Source organism: Cervus canadensis, chromosome 10, assembly GCF_019320065.1.
Source record: "Cervus canadensis isolate Bull #8, Minnesota chromosome 10, ASM1932006v1, whole genome shotgun sequence".
Lineage (NCBI taxonomy): Eukaryota > Metazoa > Chordata > Mammalia > Artiodactyla > Cervidae > Cervus > Cervus canadensis.
This window is the reverse complement of record NC_057395.1, coordinates 17,993,321-18,020,275: the sequence shown is the minus strand read 5'-3', so window position 1 is coordinate 18,020,275 and position 26,955 is coordinate 17,993,321. Positions and strand designations below refer to the sequence as shown.

At 39.8% G+C, this 26,955-nt stretch overlaps 1 protein-coding gene across 4 annotated transcripts in view; it reads left to right on the top strand.

Annotated features, from left to right (window-relative positions):
• PLCB4 (phospholipase C beta 4) overlaps nt 1-26,955 on the top strand; it is a 191,994-nt gene that overhangs the window by 96,356 nt on the left and 68,683 nt on the right. For 2 of the 4 annotated variants that reach the window (XM_043479653.1, XM_043479650.1), the window contains exons 17-24: nt 3,432-3,532; nt 5,238-5,273; nt 7,913-8,054; nt 8,667-8,751; nt 9,098-9,222; nt 11,261-11,312; nt 23,520-23,622; nt 26,294-26,458. In XM_043479653.1, the coding sequence (XP_043335588.1) occupies nt 3,432-3,532; nt 5,238-5,273; nt 7,913-8,054; nt 8,667-8,751; nt 9,098-9,222; nt 11,261-11,312; nt 23,520-23,622; nt 26,294-26,458 (809 nt within the window). The remainder of the gene's footprint in view (nt 1-3,431; nt 3,533-5,237; nt 5,274-7,912; nt 8,055-8,666; nt 8,752-9,097; nt 9,223-11,260; nt 11,313-23,519; nt 23,623-26,293; nt 26,459-26,955) is intronic. The other 2 variants (XM_043479654.1, XM_043479651.1) reach the window with 1 other exon arrangement.

Genomic DNA, 26,955 nt, shown 5'->3' with positions numbered 1-26,955 from the left:
GGGATGGTCTTGATCACTGCCTCCTGTATGATGTCACGAACCTCCGTCCATAGTACTTTAGGCACTCTGTCTATCAGATCTAATCCCTTGAATCTATTTGTCAAACACACAACTACATGTAAAATAGGTAACTAACAAGGACCCACTGTGTAGCACAGGGAACTCTACTCAGCATTCTGTAATAACCTATATGAGAAAAGAAACTGAAAAAGATTGGATAAATGTATATGTATAACTGAATCTCTTCACTGTACACTTGAAACTAACACAACATTGTAAATCAGTTATACTCCAATAAAAATATTTAAAAGATCAATCAAGTACTTTCAAACCTTGAAAGTCTGAAAATTATATAAAAACTGTTCCTTAACTTTAGGTTAACTTGATGATAATCAAAAACATATAAGGTGTTACTAGATAATAATCCAGTAAAACAAGCTATAGAATAATGAAATACATTAAGAAAAATAATAATAATATTATTAACAGCAACTACGATTGTCGTACCAACTGCGGATCGAGTGCTTTACATCAGTGTCTCCTCTAATCTTTATGCAGTCTGATGAAACAGTTATTATTGCATTCTTTCTTCAGATGAAGAAACTGAAGCTTAGATAAATAACGTATGTTACGTGTGGTGCCACAGCTGGTTGGCACTGACACTAAGACTCGGTCTCAAATTGCCTTGATTCAGGGTCAAGTCCTTCTGCACCTCACAGCATCATCCTTCTAATGTATAGAAATATAAAGAACAGAAATATGCAAAATCATTGTTACACTGTTTGTCTTCAAAAGAGGAGAAACAATATAAATGACAAGAGTCAGAGACGTGAAGTTTCTTGAACACACACACATTCATCTGAAATGAGGGGTCAGTATGATTCCACTTATCATCCTTAAGGCTACTTCCCCAACTTTTATCCAGATGCTCATCATTCCTAGAGACAAAATAAATTTGCCTCTAGTAACTCCCATGTTATTCCAGCAAAGTTTGTGGTAAAGTTTTAGTTGTTTTGACAGAAATGTGTTGATTCATATGTACCTGAATTTCTCTCTAAGGGTAGAGATCTCTGCTACCCCCGTTACATATGAGTCTTATGTCCCCTCAGTCATACTTGAGTTTAGTCTGGTCAACCAGTTGGCCCGCAGTAATTGGTCAACCAGTTGGTCAACCAGTAATTACCCTCTATCATAGTTTGATCCTACTATATATGAATGAGGAGTCTCTAATTTAAACACTTCAAGAGGAAACCAAGAATAGTTCAAGAGGGCAGACCTGCCTGAAGGCTTTGGAAAATAAAAAAGACTCTCAGTGAATATGTGTGTCCAGTTATTAGGCTGGACATAGATTCAGATGAGCAGGATTGTACATAGAAAACCCTAAAGATACCACCAGAAAATTACTAGAGCTAATCAATGAATTGAGTAGAGTTGCAGGATACAAAATTAATACAAATCCCTTGTATTATACATAGAAAACCCTGAAGATGTCACCAGATGAGAAGTGGGGAATACCAACATTGCATGTGGTTGTTAGCACCATCAAGAGATGCTAACCTTTAGTTGTACAACCCTTTTAAAGCAGTTATTCAGTCTCAACCACTTCTGTGGAATATACCCCCTTGAAATTCAAGTAGTTTATATCTGGCCGGGCAGGTTAAACTGGATATAAAATTGAAATTCACTAGTGATGGTCGGAGGTTTCACAATCTTGGTCACAGACTATTGGTCGTGGAAATCCAGTGTCACATTAAGAGCTTTAGTCTAAGAAGCCTGAGAATGTAAGTTCATATTCTGACTCTATCTGTGAATCTGTTTATTTTAGATATAAGTGAATATACTAGCCTAGATTATTTTGAGACCTCTTTCAGTGTCTCAGATCCTTTTTTTCCTGCCCAAAGCCTAGATGACCTACTTTAAGAAAAAGTCATCTGCCTCCAGAATAGCCCCTCACCAGAATATCAGTTCCACAAGAGGAAGGTGTCTGACTGCTTTCCCTTGCCTTCGTCCCCTCCCTGGAATGGCACCTTGCATAAAGTCATCCAAATTTCTGAACCTAAGACACTGCCGATTGAAAGGCACTACTGTTCTAAAAGAAAGAAAACTGCTTCCAGTGAATTATAAAATGCCATCGATTAAAGGATACTTTGCCATATTAGATATATTACAACGTGGGGGGAAATTCACCTTAGAACTAGTGAAAGTTTTTCATCTACTCCTGTTCTTGCATTCTCCTTTCCACCTTCTAAACAAACTATTTAAAAAAATACACTTAATTTTTATGGCTCTGTTCACCTCCCTCAGAAATATTTTCAGTGGTTTTTTTTTTCTTTTGGCTTTGTTTTTGTAGTAAAGGTCCCTTATGCTCAGTGTAGTGATGTTGGATTTGTGTTGACCTTATCTTATGGCCTGTGGCTGTCTCCTGTTCCTGGCTAGTTTTTAGGCAAATTTCTGGGAGCCCCTGCAGGATGGGCATCATGGGACTACAGATCTCATACCAACCAGTATGTGGCTAATTTTCCAACAGGCGATCCTTTTTCCACTGACAGCCTTGGGTGGATACCAGAGTTCTTGTAATTTCCTGAACCCACGGATCGAATAATGGCATCTCTGCCTCTCTACTTAGCTCAGTCCAGGCTCCTGGGGTACCAGCCTGATATAGCACCCACTTCCTGCTCCCTCCCCACCATGAACCCCAGGAATAACTTCAGAGTCTTTTAAACCTAAGCCAGATTTGGCAAATGATTTACAGAAGCAGTAAATCCTTCCAAGTTCTTTCTTTTCTGTATCACACCACTCCCAGCCACAAGTCATCATGTCCATAAAATTCAAGTGGACATTTTTTACTCTTTTTCAGAATTATCAAATGTATTTTCCTTCTCTTGAATCTTATTTTCTCTGGGTGTCATAGAATATCAAAATATCCTTTTATGAGTCACAAGTCTTCCTGAGATGTTTGAGGCTTTTAATTTTTAGGGTTATTGTATATACTAGGATAGAAGTAATCATTCACATAAGAAAAGCTTGTAAGGGTTAAGCATGTAAAAACCATGCTAACAATGATTTACTGTGTAACACAAGAACAGTGTTTTATATCTGTAATGACCTGTAATGGAAAATAATCAGTATATATTTATACACATGACTGAGTCACTTTGCTGTAACCTGAAACACAATGTTTTAAACCAACTATATTCAATAAAAAAATCATGCTTGGTGCAGGAGAAATAACAAGACATCCTCCTGGACCTTGACTAGATAAGAGTTCATTGAGGGTTTAATTTGAAAAAAGTTGCTTTTTAAAACATTCCCGTTTTCATTTAGCTTCCTTCCCGTCTAGAAGTGCTTCTGTTCTACCCAAGATTACAGAGGAGGCCTGACCCCTTGGTGTTAAGTTAGCTTCATGAATTTTCCTTTTGTCTTTCCCACAGCTGAGCAAGAGGAGGAAGCTCACCCTGAATACAAATATGGAAATGAACTTTCTGCAGATGACTTGGGTCACAAGGAAGCTATTGCCAATAGTGTCAAGAAGGTCAGAGTCTCGGTGCTCTTTGTTTTCATGACTTCCAAGAGATGGCAGCTGGTAGTTATGCCATTTCAGAAATGTGAGAGCCACAAGAGAATAAGGTAGCCTGTAATTCCCCTTCTCAGTTGGGAAGCCAGAATCAATATCCGACCTCGAGGCATGCACAATACAATGACTCTTCGGTCATGCCTAGTGTTGACCCCTACCTCTTTGGCCCGTGTCCTTCAAATGTTATTTATTTCCTTATGACACGTGAGCAGGAAGACAGCAACAGCACCCTAACAGCAAAGGTGATGCTGTTCAGATCATTGAGAGAATGACCCTGATCATCCCAGCAAGCCCTCGTTAGAAAGTCAGTGCTACCCACTGGAGGTCTCATCTCCCTCCTAACATAGAATAAGCACCAGTTTATTAATCACCTTCGTGTGTGTGTGTGTGTGTGTGTGTGTGTGTGTTATGGAAACATTTACGGTCTGCTCCCTTAGCACCTTTCAAGTATGCGTGCGTGCTAAGTCACTTCGTCCTATCTGACTCCTCACAACCCCGATGGACTTTAGTCCACCAGGCTCCTCTGTGGATGGATTCTCCATGCAAGAATATGGAGTGGATTGCCATTTCCTCCTTCAGGGGATCTTCCTGACCCAGGGATCGAACCTGTGTCTCTTATGTCTCCTGTATTGGCAGGCAGATTCACCACTCGCACCACCTGGGATGGAATATAGTATTGTTAACTCTCGTCACCATGCTGCCCGTGACATCCCCAGGGCTTACTCATCTTATAACTGGAAGTTTGTACCCTTTGACGTCTCATTCCCCAACCCCCACTGGGGCCTGGCAAAGTGGTTGATTTTTAATACTAGTGAGTGATAGAGTAAGAAGACGCAGAGTGTCCACTGGATCGCTAGCCTGGGAGTCATGGTAACCTTGAAAAGAGGAGTTTCGGGGCAGTTAGGGACCCCTTGAACAGACACATCTGAATGAGGAGAAGCAATACTTTTGAGCAGTTTTGCTGTGAGGGGAGCTGGTGGTTAAAGGGAACCCAGGAGTCCAGAGAGAGTTAATTCTAGGATAAATAAATCCAGGGTGATGACTGAATCCTTTGACATGGTCTTTGATGGGAGCAGTAGTACTTAATCATTAAAGACAATGAATGAAGATGCAAGTAGGTGTATACAGTAGGTGCTAAGAAAACGGGAGCAAATTTATCTGCTGAGCAAAGCCAGGAGAATACTACTGTTACGCTTACCTTTTCTGATATAGAGGATTGCAGCTACTTTCAGATTATTAGATGCCTACTAAAACTCATTATCCTGCCTTGATCAGCACCCAGACATGAGTGTTGACTTGCTCAAGAGTGATTCTTTACATACCAGAGGAGGTGGTCACATCGATTATTTCCCAAGCCCCATCACTAGACCACTAACTAAATTACCTTAAGAAAGCACTGAGATAGGTGAAGGCTATCAGCCAAAATGGAGATAAGCATTAAGATGAGCTTTTCTGGTGTGGAAGAGAGTTACGCCATGGTACCCTGTCAGTTCTCACTGTATCTGTGGCTTTATGTTACCAGTAATGTCCTATCTTAACAGATAAATAGAGCAGCAGGCATACAGAGAACTATCTAACACATTTGAATATCCACAGGTATGGGGCTAGTAAACTTGAAGTTGCACCCTTTAGAGAAGTAAATTATTTTCTTTCTCTAATTTAGGCTTCAGATGACCTTGAACATGAAAACAGCAAAAAGGTAACAGAACAATTCCATTGTGCATTTTGTTTTCATTATGAGAAACCATGTGGTCATTCAATATTGAACAGGTTTTACTAAGTGCGGTTTATTCGGTCTTCTCCCACCCACTGCCCATGAAATATCAGACTATTTATAGGGATAATATTTACATGCTCAGTGCATCTACTTGTAAGAGTCTTCAAAAGAAAAAGTTAACCACGTGACGAAATGATTATATTCTGATAGAATCACAAAACCTAGGGCAGACAAATAAGATGATTTTTCTAAAAATAAGTGTTTAGGCATTTAGGTATTTTCTTAGTTAGCGTTTGAGATTTCATTCCTAGACAGTGGACAAAGGCATGTATAATTCTTCTACTGTATGTTTATTGATAGTTAGTAATGCCAGTACCGTAAGCTGGGTACCAGGCTGATTCCCTGGATGACAACCTCATTACTGTCAGTCATCATAGGTAGCAAGGATTACAGTCCGACCCGCTAACTAACTGCATGAGAAGGCTGAGGCCTTAAAGATGATCATAACTTGGTCACAGCCACTTAGCTAACAAATATCAGTGATCAAAGATCAGCTTATCTTTGTTGACCCCAATATCTTAAGAAATTCTAGTAGAAGAGAATTTCACAAATATCTTAGGAGAAGACTGGGATCAGACTTAACCAGAATTATTCCAAACTTTAGACAGTAAGAATATTGGGTTTTCCTTCAAATAAGATAGGACCCCATAGATAAGAAGATAACCCTTTCTGAAGCCCTGATGTGGGAATCAAATGATAAAGTAAATTTCTGCCTCTGGCTGCCAACAGTTTCAAAACTGCAACACGCCGTGTACTTTTATTAAAAGGACCACTTTGATCATGAGCTGTGAAGAGGATATAACAAACTAAAAATATTACTTTACTTCCCTTACGATAAAGTCAACATTAAGTTAATGTCAAATAAAACTCCTAGAATGGATACAATGTGAAATTGACTAATAGCCTTTCAGAACACCAATATAATTGGAACAAAGACCTTTCCGTTTTGCTATCATATGAATTTCCTGACCTATAGGTCATTTTTATTTTCAGATTAAATGATTATATGCTCCTAGTCTAGGAATGAACTTTCAAATTTTAACTGGGGACATTTGAAAACATGATTTTTAAAAATCTCAACAAGTTACATTATTTGGTTATTTATTGGGTTTTATTGGTGAGATCAGTTTGATGGTCTAAAATGTTATCAGGCAAACAAAATGGCCTGGCCATTTTTTTCAACCAATGAATTGACTGATATGAGTCAACAGTTTACTCACCCTTGAGTACTGATCTCAACTAAATATTGATCACTTCTGAAGGTGTGATTTTTGCTGTTGTTGATTGTGTTACTTTTGTCCTGATTTACAAGGAAACAAACTTAAATAATGTGTTTCTGTTTGCCTGTATGCAAAATAATACAATTTTAATAGGTGCTGTGTAGTGGATTATCACATTAGTTTAAGAATAAGCTTTTTTTAAAATACCACAAACCATTTATGTATGTAACTTGGTTTCCAAAAGTGTTAAGTAGGTATGGTCCCCAGACCAGCCACTTGAGAGCTAGTTAGAAATGCCAATTCTCAGGTTTCACAGCAGACTACCTTTTTCAGAAACTCTGAGGGCGAGGCCCTGGAATCTGATTTAACAAGCTTACCTGTACACTAAAATGGAAGGATCTCTGTTTTTTAATTTATTTCGCAACTTGTGAAATTATGAATTATACCTTTTATACATATTCCATAGCATTGCTCTGAACTTCAATATAGTTTCTGGAATAAAGTCCTTTGAAAATCTAAAAAAATGTCCCCAAAGTGTAAGATAAGCTTCATATGTTACTGTTATCTCTATTTGTATTATTTGGGGCCACAATAGACATTAACTTTTTTTTTTTTTGACCACTCCTCAAGGCATGTGAATTCTTAGTTCCCTGACCAAGGATGGAACCCATGATCCTCGTGTTAGGAGCATGGAGTCACTGGACTGCCGGGGAAGTCCTGACATTAACTTTTAAAATTATCCTATGTTGGGACTTCCCCGGCAGTCCAGTGGTTAAGACCCCACACTTCCCTAGTACCGAGTGTGGGTTCGATCCCCGGTTAGGGAGCTAAGATGCCACATGCCTTGTGGCCAAAACACCAAAACATAAAACAGGCAATATTGTAACAACTTCGTTAAAGACTTTAAAAATGGCCCACATCAAGAAAATCTTTAAATAAATTAAAAGCTCTTTTTAAAAATTATGTTTTATTTAACATAATTGAGGAAGAGAAAAATCTTTTATCTTTGGATCTGTGTGCTGATTTTCTCTAGTAAGGAAGTTTGTAGGGGCTTCCCAGGTGGCTCAGTGGTAAAGAATCCACCTGCCCGTGCAGGAAACCCAGGAGACCCAGATTTGATCCCTGGGTCAGGAGAATCCCCTGGAGGAGGATATGGTAGCCCACTCCAGTATTCTGGCTGCGAGAATGCCGTAGGCAGAGGAGCCTGGCAAGCTACAGTCCACGGGATCACAGTCAGGCGTGACTGAGCAACTGAGTGCACACTCACACAAGGCAGTTTGTGGCCTAAATCTGAGAGTCCTGACGTCACTGATGTGTGTATTCCCTTTGTTGTGCTCGTAGGGCCTGGTTACCGTAGAAGATGAGCAGGCGTGGATGGCATCTTATAAATACGTGGGTGCTACCACTAATATCCATCCGTATTTGTCCACAATGATCAACTATGCACAGCCTGTAAAGTTTCAAGGTTTCCATGTGGCTGAAGGTAACACCAAAGGTTAAATGCTGTTGCCTTTTCTGTCTGCTTTTCTTTCATCGTGCTGTGATCTGACTCGCTGCCATTCCCTTTCCTGGACACATGGACTGTTGCATTTCACCTTATTTTTGTTGCACCGAACACACAGGTCCTTGGCTCGTGGGGGCCTTGTGTTGTCATTTCCAGCGTCGTCCACAAGGTGGCTCTGAGAGCCTGGATTTGGGAGCACTCCAAGCACATAACCTCTTGCATTAGATACACTTTGGAAGACCCATTTGAGTCAAAACCTGGTCTCTTAAAAACATAGCAAGTGATATTTTAAAACTTCGTATAATTATTTCTGGACTGGAGAAGAGATAGTCCTCACTGAAAATACATATCCCAGGGGTGGCTGTGAATGTCAGTTGCTATACACATAACTGACTCCAAATTTAATTCATCACACTTTTCTTAAGTCAGACATCTCCATCATCAGAATATTAATGAAAGTAGGAGCTACTGATATCATGATGGAGCATCTGCCTCCAAAGCCTCATGATTCCAAGTGTAATTATATTTATCACTTGTCTTTTGTGAGTCTCATGGCAGAGTTTCTAAGTGCATCTTTGCTTTTCTTTACAGAACGCAATATTCATTATAACATGTCTTCTTTTAATGAGTCGGTCGGTCTAGGCTACTTGAAGACACACGCCATTGAATTTGTGAAGTATCCTTATGTATTAAGTGGAATAAATGGTTGGTGAACTTTGAGTTTGGCAGGAATCTCTAAAACAGAAAGATGGCTAATATATTATTGTGGTTGTAGAGCTAGTAAAATAAAGTATGTGAAAGACCGCAGCAGCAGGGAAAACCTGCCCAAATGCGAACTGTTTTTATAATTCACACCATGAACTATGGTTTTTCTCCTTAGTGTCCTTTATACATGTGAAATCCGTTCTCTATTGTCACATGTTTTTGTCAGTGTTGATCTCAATCTTCATTGCTTTAGCTCTTTGTTATTTATTTATCACTGCTGGGATCCTCTTTTCCATTTTCCTTAATACATTACACAGTTATAACAAACGGCAAATGAGTCGCATTTACCCCAAGGGAGGCCGAGTCGATTCCAGTAATTACATGCCTCAGATTTTCTGGAACGCTGGCTGCCAGATGGTTTCGCTGAACTATCAAACCCCAGGTAGGAACTGATGTCCAGTGACCTCGAATTCCATGAGAATATTTTGACAGGATGGTGCCAAGAGTTGCTGTCAGTTGACTGTGGGCATTTTTCAAAGGAAGCAGACGTATGGCGAAACAACATGTTGTTGGATATATAGAATGGTGAGAAATTGAAAGCTCAAAGTAGAGCAATAAAACAATAGTAGAAGATAATAGAGTTGATTTCAATTGAATTTCCTTTTGAAAATGCCGTGACTAATCTGCTAAACATTGTCCCTTTTTCCACAATATGTCTAGTTTTTCTTCTTTTTGGATCGAACTTATCTTCTTGTCCAGAGACAGAATGAAATGAGAAGTATTTGAGGATCTTTGTATAGTAACTGTGACTCATTTCTCTTTGGGAAAGTAGCCTTCCCACTGTTGGCATTCATCAGCAGATCAGCAGCATAGCAGAATCTCACCATAAAGATGGAGAGTATTATGGAGTAGATTCTGCTAAAATGGTGTTTAAGGAGTCCTATACTCTTGGAGGTACTAATGTATAACTTATTCCTCTGAAGTGTACTCTGGCCAGGTTCCAATATATAATAATTTTTTTTTCCTGCAAGGAGAGCAGTCAATTTTGATGAAAGCATAAATAAAATCTTTAAAGTTATCAAAATTTGCTTAAGAGCCTAGGATCACAATATGAAGATGAAAGACAGGAAAAAATAGTCTCTAGTTACTCACGTGAAACAGGTGAGAAATAGGCCACAAAATCTATTCACCGCAGCATGGTCCTTTTTTTAAAAAAAATTAATTAAGTTATTTTCACTGGAGGCTAATTACTTTACAATATTGTGGTGGTTTTTGCCATGCATTGACATGAATGTACATGGATGTACGTGTGTCCCCATCCTGAACCCCCCTCCCACCTCCCTCCCCATCCCATCCCTCTGGGTCGTCCCAGTGCACCGGCTTCAGGGCACTCAAAGCATGGTCCTTTAAAATGGTTGGGGGAAAAAATCCCTTTTGTTCTGTTCTTTTCCTCTATGAGGGTATCCCCCATGTTTCCCAGTTTAGGGCTTTTTTTTTTTTCCCCAAGCCAATCCACCATACTTTGTAAATCTGAATACACCTTGCTCCCTGTGGTCTGGACTGACTGAAAGGTCCTGTAACTTGCGTCCCTTTGGCACGGATGTGGCCTGGCTGTGTTTCCCACCCTCGTGACCAGGAACTGAAGTCAGATTTCTGCTCAGCACCCCTCTTGCTGCTCACTGTGCTAAGCTGTGACCAGGAATCGTCACGATCCTGGAGTGTTTCTAATAGAAACAAAAAGGATTAAAAGGCACTGCTGATTTTACTTATTTAAAAAGATGTCAAGTTGTATTCTTTGCTGTCAGTGAGACCATTATGTAGATTAGATGATCCAAAGGCAGTTTATTCTCTAGGCCAGCTTACGTTTTATTCTATAATGTAAGGTTTAATCATAGTACTCATCAGGAGGCCCCCCTCCCCTTTTTTTTTGCTGATGAAAAGAAAGAAGATTTTGTTTGCCTGCAAGAAAAAGTCATAACCATGCTCTGCTAGTGTAGACCACACTAGAATAATTCTTTTTAAGTCACACATTTTTTTATATGATACTTACCTAGTTTCATTTTGATTCGTTTTAATTGAGTTATATGTTCGTACAACCCTATTGGATTTCTCCAGCATACCCTCCCTCTGGGTCATAAGGCATGTCTTCTCTAACTATATATACATCAGCTTAGACATCTGTACTCTCAACACTAATTCAACAGTCCTATGACTCATATATTGAATCCAAATTTGGGAGCAATGCCAACATGATCTCTATGAATGCACATTTTTTGTTTATTTTAAACTCAAGGTCATTTAAACATGGAAAAGAGAGTTGTATGCCTCTCTCTGTAAACAGATCCGGAAGTACCTTGTAGTATTAAAAAAAGACCTATCAGCTTGGGATCAGTATCTGCTTTCCATTATTTAAAATCACCCCATCAAAATCTTCTTTGTCCAGGAAGATGAAGTGCTAAATTATTTTTGTCTCTTGACAGATTTAGCGATGCAATTGAATCAGGGGAAATTTGAGTATAATGGATCATGCGGGTAAGTAATGTGATTTAAACTGTTGTCACCGTGTTCCACACTCCATACTACAGCCGTAATGAAACCGTGTCATTTTAAATTAGAGGTTGGTGAATTTAAGTGAGGTTTGAGGGATGGGATAGAAACAAATGAAATCCCCAGGTAAGTTACATCTGCAATATACATTCTTCATCAACCACGTTTCATTAAGCAGATTAAAAAAAAAAATTTAACCACTAGGTAAGCAGTTTATTATACACCAGAATTTAATGCTCTCACTTTAAATTCAATAGTGGAGGCCTTTATAACTAGGACAGATAATGATCCCTGCTCATTTGGACATCAGCAAGAGGGACAAAGATAGTAAATATGTGTATCCTACACAGGACAGATAAAGGAATGAAGTTGATTTAGTATGTAATGAAGTCCTCAATGTTAAGTGGAATTTATTTCAGCTAGGAAGACAGTTGTATCCTCTATTAATTTTTTTCTTGTCTTATAAATAGTAGTTACCAAAAAATAATGCTATGAGTGTTGCTCAAGGTACTTAAATAGTGCTCCCTAAAATCTGTGAACCAAGTAGTGAAATAGGAAATCTTAATTTCACTGAAATGCTGGAAAGTTAAATTGAAAAAAATGAAATTGAGGAAAGTTCTATGGAAGAACTTTCTTGTAGTTCTTGTATAGGCATTCTGTACAAGTTCTATACGAGAAAAAAAACTGTGGCCTTTTTTTTTTTTTTTCCTCCATGCAGATGTCCCCAAGTGGTACTGCAGGTAAATGATCTCAAACCATTACCCAAAGCCCTCTAGACTAATTGAGCAGAATTTCTTCCCACCACACTACTGTCAGGATGCTCTTGGCCTCCCTGGTTGGATACATAATGTCCCATGTTGGATACTAAAAACAGCCCATCACAATAAAATTTTCAGCACTTGTGGATTCAGAATGCCTACTCCCACCTCTTCCTACACCCACAGGTGACAGCCCTGTTACCCAAGTCACCCACCTTCAGTATACAGGGCATTTGCCTCTGCTGTGTGTTTTGAAGGAAATGCAAATTGTATACCTTAAACTATTGAAGTGTTATATTTCATTTAGGTTGGTGCAAAAGTAATTGAAGTTTTGCATTGTTGAACTTTGCCATTTGATACTAGATACATTCTTAAGTAAATCCGGTTATGTTATACATCATTAATGCACATTTCTCACTTTATGTTTTTTTCCTAATGACTTATTACTTGCTGTTTATTTTATATTTATTTTAGACTATAGAAATGATGTTAGACAAAAAGCAAATTTGAGTGACTTTTTTATTCAAGTTCAAAATGTGTTGGAAAACAGTGAAGACAACTCGCAACATCAACAATGCATTTGGCCCGGGAGCTGCTAACGAACAAGGAGGGTGGTCATGGTTCAAAAGTTCTGCAAAGGAGACGAGAGCAATGAGCAGCATCGTGGCTGGCCATCAGAAGTTGCCAGCAACCAACTCAGAGCAATCATCAAAGCAGATCCTCTTGCAACTACACAAGAAGTTGGCAGAAGGACTCGTTGTCGACCATTCTGTGGCCATCTGACGTCTGAAGCAACTTGGAAAGGTGATAGAGTTCGATAAGTGGGTACCTCAGGAGCTAACTTAAAGTCAGAAAACATCGTTGTTTTGAAGTGTTGTCTTCTCTTACTGTATACAACAACAGCGAACTCTCTCTCAATCGGATTGTGACATGCAATGAGAAGTGGATTTTACGTGACAACTGGCGACAACCAGCTCAGTGGCTGGACTGAGAGAAGCCCAGAAGCACTTCCCAAAGCCAAACTTGCACCAAAAAAAGACCAGGGTCACTGTTTGGTGGTCTGCTCCCCGTCTGAGCCACTACAGCTTTCTGAATCCCAGCAAAACCATTACATCTGAGAAGTATGCTCAGCAAATCGATGAGATGCACTGAAAACTGCAATGTCTGCATCCAGCCCTGGTCATTAGAGAGGCCTCAGTTCTTCTCCACGACAACGCCCGACTGCATGTCTCACAACCAATGCTTCAAAAGTTGAACGAATTGGGCTACGAAGTTTTGCCTCATCCACCATATGCATTTGACCTCTCGCCAACCAACTACCACTTCTTCAAGCATCTGAACAACTTTTGGCAGGGAAAATCCTTCCACAACCAGCAGGAGGCAGAAAATGCTTTCCAAGACTTTGTCAAATCTTGAAACATGATTTCTATGCTATAAGAATGAACAAACTTGTTTTTCATTGGCAAAAATGTGTTGATTATAATGGTTCCTACTTTGATTAATAAAGATGTGTTTGAGTCGCGTTATAATGATTTAAAATCCACGGTCCAAAACCGTAATTACTTTTGTACCAACCTACTATCTCTCAATAAAACAGGGGAGAAAAAAAAAATTAAAATTATAGTTCCAAAGAAAACAATCCAATACATGTTTAGAGTATTTTTAAGCTGCCTTGTTATTTGGTGCCAAACATTGAGAACCAGGAGACTGTGTACATAAATTGATGGGTGGGCCCCCAGTGGGGGCTGAGGCCCTGGGGGCAGCCGTGGTGGAGGGCATAAGAGCCCTTGGCACTGGCCCGACCCAGGTCTTCCACAGGCTGATGTTGCCCTGGGCAGGTAGACAAGGCCCTGAATCTCAATTTCCTGCTGATAATATGAAGCCAGTTCAGTGAGTTTGAACTGAGTGTATGTATTTGATGTCCTTTACGAGCTGCAAATTTCTGTGGAAAAGTGAGGTTAAAGAGAAGCTTCAGCCCATATGGCTGATGACAGGCAGAGATCACAGGCTGTTGAAAGAGCCTCTTTTCACAGCAGTCCTGTGAGGAGCCTGCGGGGCGAGGTAGGGTGGGCAGAGCGGTCCTGTGGTCCACACCGACTCTGACCCTCCCAGAGCCTTCACCTGGCTTAGGACACGCTTTTCACCTTCCTTAGGAGTCCAGTGGCTCCTCCTGCCCGGATACGGGGTGGGCATCGTTTCTATGGAAGAGGGGCCCCAGTGTTACTGAACCAAACCTGTCCACTGTCCACACTCAGCAAAGTCCGTCAGTGGTGGCTGTGCTGAAGGAACTAGGAGTGTTTGTTGTAAGGCCCCAGGCAAGAGAACAGGTGACTCCTGCTCTAACCCCCCAGACTTCCTGCAGAATTTCAGCAAAGCATTGTTAAAAGCCAGGTGAAGCGGGTGGGATCTGTTTTACCACAGTTCACATGCTCAGCATCTCACCTTCGGCACTGTTTACTGTAAAATCCATTCATGAACAAGGATGGTGCTATGTTAGCCTGGTTTTTCCAGTGGTCATGTACGGATGTGAGAGCTGGACCATAAAGAAGGCTGAATGCTGAAGAATTGATGCTTCTGAACTGTGGTGCTGGAAAAAACTCTTGAGAGGCCCTTGGACTACAAGGAAATCAAACCAGTCCGTCCTAAAGGAAACCAATCCTGAATATTCATTAGAAGGACTGATGTTGAAGCTGAAGCTCCAATACTTTGGCCACCTGATGTGAAGAACCAACTCATTAGAAAAGACCCTGATCCTGGGAAAGATTGAGGGCAGGAGGAGAAGGGGAAGACAGAGGATGAGATGGTTGGATGGCATCACCGGACTCAATGGACATGGGTTTGAGCAAGCTCCAGGAGATGGTGAGGGATAGGGAGGCCTGGTGTGCAGCAGTCCATGGGGTCACAAAGAGTCGGACACAACTGAGCGACCGAGCAACAGTGTTAGCCTGGATTCTGTGCTTGTGTTTTTGAGGTAACGTGACCAAAAGCTTAAGTCCAACCAGAGGGACTGAAAAATCTGACCCTGGGGCATCAGGACTTCAGGAGGCATGAACAATAAGTCTCCTGTCCCCTACCCCTCCCCTTTCCTCCACACCCAGCCTGGAGGCAGAGCTCTTGCCCAGAGGGCAGAAGAAGCAGTCTTTCCTGACTGTGCTATGCTCCCGAGGAGTCTAGCTGGTAGCAGAGATGAGCCAGCCATGAAGGACGTGCTTCCACTGCGCAGGGGCATCGGAGGCACCCTGGGGCTCTCACCCCACTGCCTTTGTCTTGCTCCTGCCCGCCTGCAGGGACTTTTAAAAAATCCTCATGTGCTATGTCTGAGGGTTTCTGTAAAGAGATGTTCTGTGTCTTTTAGGCCTACGGTGGCAAACAATACTTGTAGAAACCCCTGAATCTCACAACAGTAACCAAACATCAGAAACTTACTTGGGAATCCCTGTCTGGCCTGTGGGTATTTTGTTTAGGAGGCCACACCACTGCATCCTGTAAGTGTGATTTTTACCAGGAAGTGAGCAGTAGTTTATTACAGACTCATTTTTAAAGTTGGAAAAGCAGGAAGTACTTCTACACTTTATAATAAAACAAAATAGAGCACACTAATTTCTCAAGTCTTTCCAGGCATGTGGAGGAAACCAGACAGTTGCTATCAAAATACTATGATATTTTATGATTCAAAGGTACACACTTTTTAAATGACTTTGTCAAGTTAGAATGAATCTTAAGATCCATGGCAACTTACAGTTAATCAGCAGCCATTTTGCTTGCTTGCTGGTAAATAAAACGAGGGCATGTGATAGCATCTCACATGTGATGAAGCAGGATGAAGTTTCTTGTTCCACCATCCTCTGATTCTGTAACTCCTGTCTGTCCACCTGGCTGAAAGCCCTTCTCTCCGGCCCTTGCCTCCAAGGCCTTTGAAGTCCACAGAGAATTCTTTTTTTTTTTTTTTCCACTGATAGATTATTTTATTTATTTGTTTCTTGAATTTTTTTTTCCATTTATTTTTATTAGTTGGAGGCTAATTACTTTACAATATTGTAGTGGTTTTTGCCATACATTGACGTGAATCATCCATGGATTTACATGTGTTCCCCATCCTGATCCCCCCTCCCACCTCCCTCTCCACCCGATCCCTCTGGGTCTTCCCAGTGCACCAGGCCCGAGCACTTGTCTCATGCATCCAACCTGGGCTCGTGATCTGTTTCACCCTTGATAGTATACATGTTTCGATGCTGTTCTTTCGAAACATCCCACCCTCACCTTCTCCAAAAGTCTGTTCTGTACATCTGTGTCTCTTTTTCTGTTTTGCATATAGGGTTATCATTACCATCTTTCTAAATTCCATATATATGTGTTAGTATGCTGTAATGTTCTTTATCTTTCTGGCTTACCTCACTCTGTATAATGGGCTCCAGTTTCATCCATCTCATTAGAACAGATTCAAATGAATTCTTTTTATTGGCTGAGTAATATTCCATGGTGCATATGTACCACAGCTTCCTTATCCATTCATCTGCTGATGGGCATCTAGGTTGCTTCCATGTCCTGGCTATTATAAACAGTGCTGTGATGAACATTGGGGTGCACGTGTCCCTTTCAGATCTGGTTTCCTTGGTTGAAGTCCACAGAGAATTCTTACATCAATTCACTTGCTATTGACTTTAGACTTGCCCTGTGGCCATCACACAGACCTGGATGCTTGGAATGGGTTCATCTCCTGCACCTAAAAACACCAGGCAGGACCAGCTAGGTAGTCTGTGGGACCCAAGTGCTCCACGTTCACAAATCGTTAAGAATCAGGAGAGTAGCCGCAGAGCATGAAGCCAAGCAGGACGCTCCGTGGTGACACGGGTCCCACCCTCAGAGCCAGGACTCCAGCTTCTGCGTCCCCATCAGTGCCCAGGGGCCCGTGACCCACACAAGCCCTAAACCGTGAGTGACAGCCTCTGCTGACTTAGGCCCAAAATGGACAGTTGTTCAAGGCAAGCTGGTTAAGGGTCAGCCCCAAGCCAGGGATCCTATCTATCAAATTTCTGAGGCTAAATCCAGCCTCTGAATTGGAGTTTCAGGTGTGAAGTAGAAAAGAGTAGGAAATAAGCTTTATTGCTTTGCCAAGCAAAGGGGGCCACGTCGGGCTAATGCCCTCAAAAACTGTGTTGCAACCCAGAGTGGGTATTTAGTAGAAATGGTTCAAAGAGGGCATGACCAGCGTGTGGGCATTCTTCTGACTGGTTGGTGGTGAGGAAAGTGGGAGTCCACATCATCAGTCTTCTGGTTCCAGCCTGTCTGGGGTCTGCGTGCTTGTCTGCAGCTTGCAGTTAATTTCTCCCACCTTGTGTGTGTTTCAGTAAATGCAAAACTGCTCAAAAGTATTGTTATGTTTATCCCTTGAGGGGGAACCAGGACCTTGCCCCAAGGCTTTTCTGTTGTTTCTTGACTGCTCCTTTTTCTCCGCATCCCCTCCCATCCCTAATAAGGAACTGTTTGAGTCTGCTTATTGGAACCCAATGCTGCCTCCCTGTGAAATATAGAACTATCATGCATTACCTCCCCTTGTAGCTGATGTCTGATGCTTCACCAGACAAAGCTGGTAGGCTTCCTTGGAAAAATATGTGAAGAATTGTATTTACTCATCTACTTGCCATCGTAAATCTTGAGCTTTTGCTGTATCATATTTTTCAGTGATTAATGCTGGCCATAAAAAAGGCCCAAATCTAAAACTCTACAAACATAGAAAACAATATGTTCTATGCAGTTAGCTTTTATGTTGATATTACAGGTTGTATCCTCCTGGAGACAGGTTGAATGTTCAAAGTCATCTTTAATATTTGAACAATTCCATAAACTTTCTGTATCCTTGATTTAAAAATCAGTGTCATTGCTATATATGAAATAGATAATCAGTAGGAACCTACTGTATAGCGCAGGAAACTCCACTTAATTCTCTGTAGTAACCTATATGGGAAAAGAATCTGAAAAAGAATATACATAAATACATAACTAAATCACTTTGCTGTACACTTGTAACTAACACAACATAAATCAGCTATATTCTAATGTAAAATTAAAAATATTTAAATAAAATAAAAATCATTATTGTCCTTTATTGCTGATTACATCCAAATGGAATGCAGGTCTATTTATTAACATGTTTTGTTCAGACTTAGAAGACAGCAAAGAATGTCAGCTTTGTCAAAACCAAAAATAACGACTGTAAACTTTTTCCTAAGGAAAAATATCATGCTTTGGGATTCCCCTTGGTTGCATTTTAAAGAATAGTAATAGATTTAACATCATCTAGAGTTGAAACTTATCAAAGTTATACTTAAAGGGGTATAAAAGATTTGATCCCAAATTATGATTCTTTTGCGTCTAAAAACAAACCTACAGTTTTGGAGAAAGTGCTTTTATTTTCTGCTCATGTGAAGTGAGAGTCGCTCAGTAGTATCTGACTCTTTGTGACCCCATGAAGTATACAGTCCATGGAATTCTCCAGGACAGAATACTGGAATGGGTAGCCTTTCCCTTCTCCAGAGGATCTTCCCAACCCAGGAATTCCCAACCCAGGTCTCCCGCATTGCAGGCAGATTCTTTACCAACTGAGCTATCAGGGAAGCTGATAGCTCATATTTTTGCTCATATTAGTATGTAATTTTCCTATCTACAGTTATATTCATTTTTTTTTAAAAATGTTTTTTTGGAGAGATGGAGGTATTTGACATAAGTTTCAGGAAAGTTATGGAATCCAGCCAGACTGTGATTCTGTGACCATACCCAATGGGGATAAGGGGCAGACAGTGCTGAGAATCAATTTCAAGACACTTTAATCAAACAAAAAAGAAAACCTATACTCTTCGTCTGTCACCTTCTAACATCCCCTGCCCCATCCCAGCCTTAAGCAACCGCTAACCTACACTGTCACTACATTTTTGCCATTTCTGCACATTTCATGTAAATGGATTCATATAAGATGTGACCTTTTTATGGCTGTCTTCAACATTTGCAAGGTTCACCTATGTTGTACTGTGTATCAATACTTTATTTTCTTTACTTCTTTTTATTACTGAAATAATTTTATCACTTATTATTAATTTTCCATTGTGTGGATATACCTCATCTTGTATGTCCATTCATCTTATGCTGGAAATTTGAATTGTTCCATCTTTTGGTTGTTATGAATAACGCTACTGTGAACGTTCATGTGCAGGTTTTTGTGTGAGCATATGTTTTCACTTTTCTTGGGTATACACATAAGAGAAGGAGCGCTGGGTCGTAAGGTAACTCTGTGTAACTGATGAATTCTAGACTGTTTTCCACAGTGGCTGCATCATTTTACATTCCCACCAGCAATGTTGAGTGGGGGCTCCAATTTCTCCATCTTCCCGTCCACATTAATTTTCTTTGTTTTTAATATTGCCCTCCTAGAAACATACCGTGTTCATGGATTGGAAGAATCAATATTGTCAAAATGGCTATTCTACCCAAAGCAGTCTATAGATTCAATGCAATCCCTATCAAGCTACCAACGGTATTTTTCACAGAACTAGACCAAAGAATTTCACAGTTTGTATGGAAATACAAAAAACCTCGAATAGCCAAAGCAAATCTTGAGAAAGAAGAATGAACTGGAGGAATCAACCTGCCTGACTTCAGACTCTACTACAAAGCCACAGTCATCAAGACAGTATGGTACTGGCACAAAGACAGAAATATAGATCAATGGAACAGAATAGAAAGCCCAGAGATAAATCCACAAACCTATGGACACCTTATCTTCGACAAAGGAGGCAAGGATATACAATGGAAAAAAGACAACCTCTTTAACAAGTGGTGCTGGGAAAACTGGTCAACCACTTGTAAAAGAATGAAACTAGAACACTTTCTAACACCATACACAAAAATAAACTCAAAATGGATTAAAGATCTAAATGTAAGACCAGAAACTATAAAACTCCTAGAGGAGAACATAGGCAAAACACTCTCCGACATAAATCACAGCAAGATCCTCTATGACCCACCTCCCAGAATATTGGAAATAAAAGCAAAAACTAAACAAATGGGACCTAATGAAACTTAAAAGCTTTTGCACTACAAAGGAAACTATAAGTAAGGTGAAAAGACAGCCCTCAGATTGGGAGAAAATAATAGCAAATGAAGAAACAGACAAAGGATTAATCTCAAAAATATACAAGGCACTCTGAAGCTCAATTCCAGAAAAATAAATGACCCAATCAAAAAATTGGGCCAAGAACTAAACAGACATTTCTCCAAAGAAGACATACAGATGGCTAACAAACACATGAAAAGATGCTCAACATCACTCATTATCAGAGAAATGCAAATCAAAACCACAATGAGGTACCATTACACGCCAGTCAGGATGGCTGCTATCCAAAAGTCTACAGGCAATAAATGCTGGAGAGGGTGTGGAGAAAAGGGAACCCTCTTACACTGTTGGTGGGAATGCAAACTAGTACAGCCGCTATGGAGAACAGTGTGGAGATTCCTTAAAAAACTGGAAATGGAACTGCCATATGACCCAGCAATCCCACTTCTGGGCATACACACTGAGGAAACCAGATCTGAAAGAGACACGTGCACCCCAATGTTCATCGCAGCACTGTTTATAATAGCCAGGACATGGAAGCAACCTAGATGCCCATCAGCAGATGAATGGATAAGGAAGCTGTGGTACATATACACCATGGAATATTACTCAGCCGTTAAAAAGAATTCATTTGAATCAGTTCTAATGAGATGGATGAAACTGGAGCCCATTATACAGAGTGAAGTAAGCCAGAAAGATAAGAACATTACAGCATACTAACACATATATATGGAATTTAGAAAGATGGTAATGATAACCCTATATGCAAAACAGAAAAAGAGACACAGAAGTACAGAACAGACTTTTGAACTCTGTGGGAGAAGGTGAGGGTGGGATGTTTCCAAAGAACAGCATGTATATTATCTATGGTGAACAGATCACCAGCCCAGGTGGGATGCATGAGACAAGTGCTCGGGCCTGGTGCACTGGGAAGACCCAGAGGAATCAGGTAGAGAGGGAGGTGGGAGGGGGGATCGGGATGGGGAATACGTGTAACTCTATGGCTGATTCATATCAATGTATGACAACCCATGGAAAAAATAATAAAAAAAAAAATTAAAAAAAAATATTGCCCTCCTAGTGTGTGTTCAGTTCAGTTCAGTTCAGTCGCTCAGTCGTGTCCGACTCTTTGCGACCCCATGGGCTACAGCACACCAGGCCTCCCTGTCCATCACCAACTCCTGGAGCTTAATCAAACGCATGTCCATCGAGTCGGTGATGCCATCCAACCATCTCATCCTCTGTCGTCCCCTTCTCCTCCCGCCTACTGTGTGTAATGTTATCTTATTGTGATGCTGGCTTGAATTTCTCTCATGACAAATGATACTAAGCATCTTGAAAAGTGCTTGCTGGCCATTTGTTTATTTTATTTGGAGAACTGTCTATTCAGATCCTTTACCCATTTTTTAACTGAGTTATTTGTTCTTCATTTATTTTAGATACAAGTCTCTTATCAGATAAATGATTTGTAAATATTTTCTCCCATTCTATGATTTGTCTTTTCACTTCCTTGATAATGTTCTTTGACTGCAAAAATATGATGAAGTCAAGTTTATGTATTTTTTTTCTCTCACTGCTTGTACTTTTGAAGTTATGTCTAAGAATGCATTGTCCAATTCTGACTCACAAAGGTTTACCCATATATTTTCTTCTAAGAGTTTTATAGTTGTAGCTTTTTACAATTAGGTATTTGATCCATTTTGAGTTAATTTTTCTTTATGATGTGAAGGAAGGAAGTAATTTTACTCTTTTGCATGTGGCTATTCAGTTGACCTAGCATCATTTGTTTAAAGACTATTCTTTCCCCCACTGAGTAGCCTTGGCATCCTTGTCAAAAGTCATTTGCATAGATATGAAATTATTTCTGAACTCCCAATTCTGTCTCATTGTTAATCTTTTTTTTCTAATACCAAGTTGCTTTGGCTACTGTTGCTTTTAGAAAGTTTTGGGATTAAGAAGTATGAGACCTGCAACTTAGTTCTTCTTTATTAAGATTATATTGAAAATTCTTGGTCTTTGAGTTTCCATGTGAATTTGAGGATCAGCTTGTCAATTTCTATAAAGAAACCAGATGGGATTTTGATAGAGGTTGTATTGAATCTGTATAGCAATTTGAGAGTAGTGCCATCTTAGCAATATTAAGTCTTCTGATCCATAAATACAAGATATCTTTCCATTCATTTAGTTCTTTTAAAATTTTCTTCAGCAGTCTTTTTTGATTTTCAAAGTACATGTACTTATTTTTTTAAGTGCATTCCTAAGTATCTTATTCTTTTAGGTGCCATTCTAAATGCAATTATTTACTTAATTTTGTTTTTAGATTGTTCATTGCTTGGTGCATATAAATAAAATTGATTTTTATATGTTGATTTTGTATCCTAGAACTCATTTATTAATTCTAATAGCTTTTTAGTGCACTCTGTAGGATTTTCTATAAACAAGATCATGTTGTCTGCAAATAGAAATAGTTTTACTTCTTTCCAATCTAGATACCTTTTATTTCATCTTCTTGCCTAATTATCCTCACTAGAATTGGAGACCTCTAACTGAAACAACATTTCATTTGATTATGAAAATACGTAGCAATCCATAGTAATGTTAGCAGTACCTCTGACTCTGACATCAATATAAATCACAGGTATTTTTATATCTCATTATAATTGTTAGAGATCTCCTAATATAGTTTTATGATTATCAGTACTTTGAAACTATGCTAATTATCAAACTTGCGATTAGATCCCATAATTTAATGTATTATTAAAACAATAAAGATATTTTCCATATTTTGATAACTGAAAGTGAAAGTGAAGTCGCTCAGTCGTATCTGACTCTTTGCGACCCCATGGACTGTAGTCTACCAGGCTTCTCTGTCCATGGGATTTTTCCAGGCAAGAATACTGGAGTGGGTTGCCATTGCCTTCTCCAGGAGATCTTCCCAACCCAGGATTGAACCCAGGTCTCCTGCATTGTAGGCAGATACTTTACCATCTGAGCCACCAGGGAAGATGTATAATTGGTTTTTCATTGTTATTCTTTGCATTTTATTTTGTGCGTTTAAGAGCATCAACAAGTTCCAGAGAAGATGATAGTGTCAGGAAATCATAGATGTCCTGGAGCCTGGATCTAAAGAACATTTCCTGTTCCCTGTTCCTTGTTGGGGTCATCCACAGGACAGGGTTGTTCTCTTCAATTCTTGGGATCCTCCACCTAAAAGCCTATTTCCTAAGCTCGAAATGGGGATAAAGATGTATTCAGTGTGTTGAATAGTGATTTTCTGAGTCTTTATAAAGCAACTAGTAAACTCCTTCTATGCTTTTGTCCCACCAGGTACCTTCTAAAACCAGATTTCATGAGACGGCCCGATCGAACATTTGATCCCTTCTCTGAAACACCTGTTGATGGGGTTATTGCAGCCACTTGCTCCGTGCAGGTAAGTCTCCTGCTTTCCACAGAATAATATAAAAAGAGTGGATCCAGGTGGTCTTGGAAAAGCCTTAAAAAATTGCAATTAAAATATTTATTGTCAGGTTGCAAGATCTATGCATTGCTCTCAACTTTAGCATTTTTTTTCTTGAGATGCATTTTTTTCTACTAGTGAAATTATTAGCTACTTTTCATCAAAGACACCAGATCAAAAAGTACCCAGTGGAGAATGTGGAGCAATGGGAACTCTTGGCCATTGATGGTGGGAATGCAAAATCATACAACCACTTTGGAAAACAGTTGGGTGGTTTCTCCCAAAACTCAACATTGTCTTAACACGTGATCCAGCAGTTGTACTCCTTGATATTTACTCAAACAAATTAAAAGCTCACGTCCACATGAAAACTTACACAGGGATATTTGCAGCAGCTTTATTCATGCTTGATAAAATTTTGAAAGCAACCAAGGTGCCACTTAGTGGGTGAATGGATAAAGAAGCAATGAATGGTATGTCCAGACAGTGGAATATTACTTAATTCTAATAAGAAATGAGCTATCAAGTCATGAAAAGACATGGATGAAACAAATTAACATTCAGTTCAGTTCAGTCACTCAGTCGTGTCTGACTCTTTGCGACCCCATGGACTGCAGCACACCAGACCTCCCTGTCCATCACCAACTCCTAGAGTTGACCCAGCTCTTGTCCACTGAGTCAGTGATGTCATCCAACCATCTCATCCTCTGTCATCCCCTTCTCCTCCTGCCCTCAATATTTCCCAGCATCAGGGTCTTTTCCAATGAGTCAGTTCTTCACATCAGGTGGCCAAAGTATTGGAGTTTCAGCTTCAACATCAGTCCTTCCAATGAACACTCAGGACAGATTTCCTTTAGCATGGACTGATTAGATCTTGTTGCAGTCCAAGGGACTCTCAAGAGTCTTCTCCAACAACACAGTTCAAAAGCATCAATTTTTCAGCGCTCAGCTTTCTTCACAGTCCAACTCTCACATTCATACATGACTGCTGGAAAAACCATAGCTTTGACTAGACGGACCTTTGTTGGCAAAGTAATGTCTCTGCTTTTTAATATGCTGTCTAGGTTGGTCGTAACTTTTCTTCCAAGGAGTAAGTGTCTTTTAATTTCATGACTGCAATCACCATCTGCAGTGATTATTTTTTAAAGTCTGCCGCTGTTTCCCTATCTATTTTCCATGAAGTGATGGGACTGGATGCCATGATCTTAGTTTTCTGAAAGTTTAGTTTTAAGTCAACTTTTTCACTGTCCTCTTTCACTTTCATCGAGAGTCTCTTTAGTTCTTCTTAGCTTTCTGCCATAAGGGTGGTGTCATCTGCATATCTGAGGTTATTGATATTTCTCCTGAAATCTTGATTCCGGCTTGTGCTTCATCCATCCAGTAAAATGAGCATTACTAAGTGAAAAAAACTAGTCTGAAAAAGTAGCATACTGTTTGATTCCAACTAAATGACATTCTTAAAAAAGACAAAACTATAAAGATGGTGAAAAAAAAGAAAAAGAAAAGACCAAGAATTATGGGGAGGGATTAACAGGCAGAGTACAAAGCATTTTGGGGCAGTGAAACCATTCTGTATGATTCTATGATAATAGACACATGTCGTTATATTTACATTTTTTTCCAAATCCATTAAATGTACACCAGAGTAAACTCTGAATGTAAACTACGGCTTTGGGTGATAATGAAGCATCAATATAGGTTCACTGATTGTAACAAATATGCTACTGAGATGTGAGGTAATCCATAGTGAGGGATATTGTGGATGAGGGGACAGAAGCACTATATTTTCTTATCAATTTTGCTGTAAACAGAAGCTGCTATAAAAAATAAAGCATATTAATGAAAAGATACCTGCTATATGATTACATTGATACAGAACTCCAGAAAATGCAAACTAATATTAAGTAACAGAAAACGGGTCAGTAGTTTCCTCTAGACAGAAAGAAGAAGGGATGGATTACAAAAGGGTGCAAAGGAGCTCTGGGAAGTGATGGAAATATTTGTTGCCTTAATATTGGTGACAGTTTTATAGATGTGCTCATATGTCAGAACTGATTTAATTGTACACTCTAAACATGTACAATTCATTTAATGTCAGTTATACCTGAAAAAACTGTTTCATAATGATTAGCTATTAGATAATGTGGAAAAAAACTTAATAATTAGCTTTAATATTTTGGAAATAGGTGAAAAAAGTCTTTCCATAGCTTTATAATAGATAGAAGAGGGAAATATATATGACTTATACAAAAAATAGTTGTCCACAGCATCTTAACCTAAGTGTCCACACCTGTGAAATAAAGCAGTCAATACTGCTTTTTTAATACTGGTCTTTAAAAAAAAATAACACTGTCCTCTCTGTCAATTGTCAATGTCAGTTTAGCATTTTAGCATTACTTTTCTCTCTGTGTGTCTCTTTGTAAGACTTCTGAAAGAATTCAGTAAAGGTGAATTTTGGAACTATGAAAGGATCTTAAGGCATGTTTGGATTGACTGCTTCAGTTTAGTAAGGAATGAATACATTATTTCCAGCGATAATCGAATTTCTGAAGATGAACAGAGACTCTCTCTCTGCCAGATTATTCTGTTACTGATGATTACACCAGCTTAATTTCTCTTCCCTCCCATTTCTCTTCTGCTCCAGGTCATATCAGGTCAGTTCTTATCAGATAAGAAAATTGGCACATATGTAGAAGTGGATATGTATGGCTTGCCCACGGACACTATCCGAAAGGAATTCCGCACTCGCATGGTGATGAACAATGGACTCAATCCAGTTTACAATGAAGAATCATTTGTGTTTCGGAAGGTAGAGTGTTTTCCATGTGTCAGACTTGCTGCGCTAAGCTAGGGGCCACACGTTAGTCTAGAGAGGTTACACGATCTGCAGACAGTCATTTAACCCGACGCCTTCTTCCAGTGCAGATGTTCTGCAGCTGTCACGCAATGATGGTTTCTGTCTGTCCCTGTCCTCTCCGCTCTCCTTCCTCCCAGGAGGAGCCCACCTTCCCCACTGGGTGCCCGAGCAGTGTTCTCAGAGGGAGCCCCCAGGTAGACACCGTCACACGTGGGAGAGCTCCTCCCTGCCCTGGCCGCTAGTGCCCTGCAGTATTCCTTTGGCCAAGAGGATGGGTAGGATGTTGCGCCAATAAATGTCCTTCAGCGGGTCAGTTGATATTGTCCTGTGCCTCCAGAAAGTGTGGTCCCCATTGCTACTCACAGGTTCTGTGTATAATATGTTATTTTTGTTTTTTGGTTTTTATCATATTATACTTTGATCCTATGGGCTTCCCGAGTGACTCAATG